Source organism: Saccostrea cucullata, unplaced genomic scaffold, assembly GCF_032062105.1.
Source record: "Saccostrea cucullata isolate Sc308-1 unplaced genomic scaffold, CSIRO_AGI_Scuc_v1 ctg23693, whole genome shotgun sequence".
Classification (NCBI taxonomy): domain Eukaryota; kingdom Metazoa; phylum Mollusca; class Bivalvia; order Ostreida; family Ostreidae; genus Saccostrea; species Saccostrea cuccullata.
In genome coordinates, this window is record NW_026932808.1 from 1 (window position 1) to 5,447 (window position 5,447).

At 34.2% G+C, this 5,447-nt stretch overlaps 1 protein-coding gene across 1 annotated transcript; it reads right to left on the reverse strand.

The window, feature by feature from the left end:
• Positions 1–941: 941 nt before the first annotated feature.
• Positions 942–3,589, reverse strand: LOC134236191 (cell death abnormality protein 1-like; the record flags this gene model as incomplete). The annotated part of the gene is made up of 3 exons (XM_062718358.1): positions 3,349–3,589; positions 2,973–3,096; positions 942–1,087 (listed from the first exon to the last, which is right to left on the reverse strand). Coding segments are annotated over exons 1-3 (505 nt in total), but the record flags the coding sequence as incomplete, so codon positions are not given.
• Between the last annotated feature and the right edge of the window lie 1,858 nt (positions 3,590–5,447).

A 5,447-nucleotide genomic window follows, 5' to 3' on the forward strand; every position in this document is an offset into this window, starting at 1 on the left:
ACAAAAAAGCTATTTTTAGCACTTAGGTCACAGTAAAGGTCAATGACCTTGACGTTATTTGCTAAGTTAGTTAATTAGTGGCGTATGCATACTAAATATTAAGTCTCTATCTTTCATGGTTCAAAAGTTATGGGAAAAGTTAAAATTTGCAGAAAAATCTATTTTTAGCATAAAGGTCATAGTCAGGGTTACAAGACCATTGACCATGGTGTCCTTTGATAGGATTTAAAATTTATACCTATTATATTTGGTCTATAAGTCCTTCAGGGCAGGCCTGTCCCTAAATAAAATTTATACCTATTATGCTTATAGACGGACTATATTTCAATGTAAAACTTTGATCGTCCCTTCTGGCCCCGCCCTGCCCCCGGGGGTCATAATTTGAACATACTTTTATCTACACTACCTAAGGATGATTTCATATAAGCATGACTAGCTATGGCTTCGCTGTTATTGAGAAGAAGATTTTTTAAAGATTTTTCTTATATATTTCTATGTAAAAATTTGATCGTAGTTTCATCTTTCCAGCCACAGTTTTTTTTTTAGAAGAATTTTTTTTTAAACATGCCACCAACTTTTTACCAATTCCCAATTATCTCCCCTTAAATTTGGGCGTGACCCTTCATTTGAAGAAACTTGAATCTCTTTCACCCAAGAATGCTTTATGGCAAGTTTGGTCGAAATTGTCCCAGGGTTTCTGGAGAAGAAATCGAAAATGTGAAAAGTTTACAGACGGACAGACAGACATACAGCTAAGACAGACAGCTAGACAGACGGGCGACGGACAAAATGTGATTGGAAAAGCTCACTAGATATTTCTTCAAAGAGGAAATAAAAAAGAATCACAAACACTCATTAAGCTTAAAAGTCTAAATGATACAAGATCTTTGCTGAGCAAAAAAGGACGTCGAAATGCATCGGACATAAAATCGGAGACTGACCGCCACACTGGACGACTGGAGAGTAGTTGCAAGAGAAGCTCGTTCTAGAAGGACATTCCGACAGCATGTTCTCTGTTCCTCTACAACTGACCGACGTCTTGGTATAGTCATATCTCCTGAACTTTGAAGTTGAATATACAACTTCCCTGAAAGAATAGCATTTTCCATTAAATGATAAGATGTGTTCATTTTATACTAAATCTTCGGCAACTAAAATAATTGCTTGTGATTTAACCAATATTTATTCAGTATAAACTGAATAGATTGGGCAACAGGCTAAAAGCCTATAATAATTGCTAAATATAATAACTAACATCCTTGTTTTATTTACTATAGACGTACCTTTTTCCACGGGGTCATAATTCCGCGGAATCTCAATTTCTGTATAATCCGCGGGTAGAAAATTACGCGGATCTACTAGATTGTCACTATATGCCTTACAGTACTTTAAGGTGTAATTACTTGTCAACATTTTTGACCCTCTAGACTTTTAAGACCAATATATAACATTAAAGTTTTGCATAATGACAGGTAACTGGAAATCGTATCTAAAGATAGTATTAGATAAATATGTGTACTAGTATAAAATATTCATTTTATGATCATCATTTTGAAAATTATAAATTGATAAAGGTCGAATTACTAACAAAATTAACGGAACAGCCTTATTAATCAAACAATAAACCCGTATGTAAAGCTTTCGCATATGCGAAAGCATATAACTATCTTGAAAAGCAGTAGTTACCCCGACATCCTCACTGTTGACAATTCAGGCCTCTGTTCAATAGAGCGAGTGCTCGCGAACATTTCTATTGGAGGTATTACAAGAAAGAAGATGGGCGCATTTGGCGTGTGATCTACAGGAGTCATTTGTACGAAACATTTATGGTTTAATTAAATGTCCATGATTTGGTTGGCTGATCAAGGCGGCCCCTGCCTAAATCTTGCGCCCCCCTCTAACTTCAATTCCTGGATCCGCCCCTGAAACATAGCTGGTCAGATTTTACCAACACGTCCATAGGTTCTTTTTTCTTTTTCATTTAGTTTGAGAGACCATGTGATATTTTAACATCTATGCCCGTTTTCCCTACGAGGACAATAACATAGTAATGTTTCACAAAAAAACCCAGCTAAAATATTTAATGCACAGATGCATGATATGACTTGTGCACTCGTACATTATAGAATAGAAGATTGGAATTGATTTCGCTCGAGAACCAAACTGAAATTTATCCAATTCAAAATTTTAATACATCAGAACATAAAACGAAACTGACAAAATAAATGGTTGTTTGCATGAAAAAAAAAATTAACGCACCATGCCAGGCTCAAACCAAAAACTTTTCGCTTCGAGCGCACTGAACAGGTAACCCTTCTTACTGAGCTATCACCGCTACATGTATTTAGTTGATTTAAAAAGGACAAAGAAGCATCACATTCACACATTTGGATTTTTTTTGGGGGGAAAGTACATTTTTCGTGTTCTCTGGGTCTTCTCTCCATTTTTTAAAAATGTGTATTCGTTTCTTTGAATTAAAATACACACAAATAACGTTTCAAAATCATGGAGAGAAGACACAGAGATAGTAAAATTTTAGAAAAACGTGTTTAAAAATGTACCATTTTGTAGCAAATTCTGATCAGGCCAATTTTCAAGTTATTTTTTAGTAACTCAAAACTCAATTTCGGGTAAATATTTTTCTTTTCCTGTTGCACATGAACCCGATAAAAAAAGTTATAAAATTTCATGTGACATGTCGATCAAATTTTTACTTTTCGATTACGCTTGGATTCCTGCCGAATGCCAATCAAAAGCGCCCTCGTTCTTTGGCGGGCGTTGGCGAACGTTCTGTTCAACAGGCCTCAGGTCGTCAGCTTCGCTTCCATTCAAGTGAAACTGTCGGTACAGCAGCGCATTTACACATGTATGGTAATAATATAATTTTGATTTGTGTATTTACAAGTCATTTGTCCTTTTATCATTGTATGTAAAAAGTAAAACAGGGATCTTGAAAACTCCGCGATACATACGTGCTAAGGTTAAGATGTCGGCAGATAACTAAAGCGTTAGACTTCAGGTTGTTATTACAGATATCAGACCATCCATCACCTTTGAAGACTTGCACATAATTTTCCTGACTTAGGCGCACATTGTCTGTAACAAAAAAAATTTACATTTTACATGCACTTTAACTTTAGAAACATTATTTACGTCTTTCATATACCAAGAATGAAAATTTTAAACATTATTATCCGCAGTTTTGTTATTTTTCATAACACATAATGAATTTAGTTGTAAATATGTAAAATACTAATGACACAAAGATTATATACGTAAATTGCAATACTTTTAAAGTACATATTTGAATACATATTTCTTATACAAGAAGAATAAAATTTAACTTACCTGTGCAATTGTGCTCCGACTGCGTAAATTTTTTTTTGCAAATGCATGATACTTTATTCGATTCCTCATAGCAATCCGAAACGTTCAAGTTGCAGGTATGAAGACCAACTTGGCAGTTGCAGGAGAACCCGGTATACCCTGGCTTACAAACACATTCTCCAGTCTCCATATCGCAGAATTCTGTATTATAGGTATTGCACGGACAGTCTTCTTCACAATTGTCACCATATTTCATGTGAGGGCATTCTAAAAACATTAACTTTCTTGAACAATAGACCCCTTCAAAATAACTGCAGTACTGCACTTTTGTAGGGCAGAATGATACATTTTGGTGAAATATGACGTAAAAGTAATTGCTTAATTTACTTCATTTAATTATCTTTCGACAAAAAATTTGCCAAAATTTATTAAGTTGTCCTGCAAAATAGTACTGCAGTTATCGAGAAGGGGCTTATTATAAATTAGTAAAATATATACAGAAAATGAGGAAAAAAATGACCTTGAAAACATGTCTTTTTTTTAAGAAAGTGCGATTTATGAAATTGTATCAAATTAAAAAAAATATAAAGGATTTATAAAGTAACTGATAAGGTTTACTTTTGCGAAATTTTAAGTAAAACAATTTCTGGGCAAACTGGTTTCAGTTTTTAAAGAAGCTTTATTTCACGTAGAATACTCCTTTAAACATAAAATGATAAAGATCGAGTTTTACAAGGCTGTCAGAAACGTCGGTATTGTTTCAAATGTATAATGCCTGAAATAAATCCTTTTTGGAATATGTTTGAATTGTATGTCATGGGTAACTTTAGGTTCCATCAATGACCCTTGTTTTCATTTTTCTTATTCCAGTATGTCAAAAAAATATTAACAGTGAAATGTAGTACTTCACAGAAACAACCCAAACCACACTCTCTCTATTAATTGATGACAGTGGAGTGATTTCGAGTATTAGTTAATAACAAGAGGCCCGGAGGCCACATTGATCACCTGAGCACACCGGCTAGGAAAAAGCACAAATTAGATCACAATTGAAAAATTTACTGAGGGGTTGGGGGAGTGGGATTGAATTCTATTACTATTTGAGAATGCCTCCATTTCAATACCGCATATAACTTATTGAGAAATTTCTTAAGAAAAAGATTTCTGTTAACATTTTGTTTGTATATATTACTTTGTAATAATTTGAATTTGACTCAACATTGTTTCCCTCCCTACCCCAAAGGGTACTCATGATTTGAAAAAATTTAAATCTTCAATACATGAGGATGCTTACGGGTCAATTCGACTGAACATACCTTTTCTGTTATAGGGATTTTTTCCCTTTATTTAATATTTTCCTATGTAAAACTTTGATCCACCATTGAGACCCTTCCCTACCCTAGGGGGTTATGATTTGAACAAAGTTAATTCTACACTACCTGAGGATGCTTCCATATAAATAGCACTAATCATGGCTTTGCTATACACCCATCTCTGGGGGTTATGATTTGAACAAACTAGAATCTACACTGTACAATACCTGAGGATGCTTTCATATAAATATCACTAATCATGGCTTTGCAGTACTTGAGAAGCAAATTTTTAAAGATTTTCCTATATATTTCTATGTAAAACTTTGATCGGCCATTGTGGCCCAATCCTACCCCCTAGGGTCATGATCTGAACAAACTTAATAGACACTACCTGAGGATGATTCAACGTGAGTTTCATATCTCTTGTCCCTATGGATCTTGAGAAGAAGATTTTTAAAAAAAAATGCCATTCATTTTTCATATTAATTTATAATTATCTCGACGTCTCCATATGAGTGAAAAATTCTCGAGAGGGACTTTAAACAATATACAATCAGTCAATCAATATAATTATCTCCCCTTGGAAGAGGGCTTGGCCCTTCATTTGAAAACACTTGAATCCCCTTACCCAAGGAAACTTTGTGGCAAGTTTGGTTGAAATTGGCCCAGTGGTTCTTGAGAAGAAGATAAAAATGTGAAAAGTTTACTATAACAACTAAAGCTCACTCTAAAATAAATGGATGTAGCAAAAAAAAAAAAAGGAAATTCATTTTTTAAAAGACCACTTTCATCAATATCAAGAGTTCC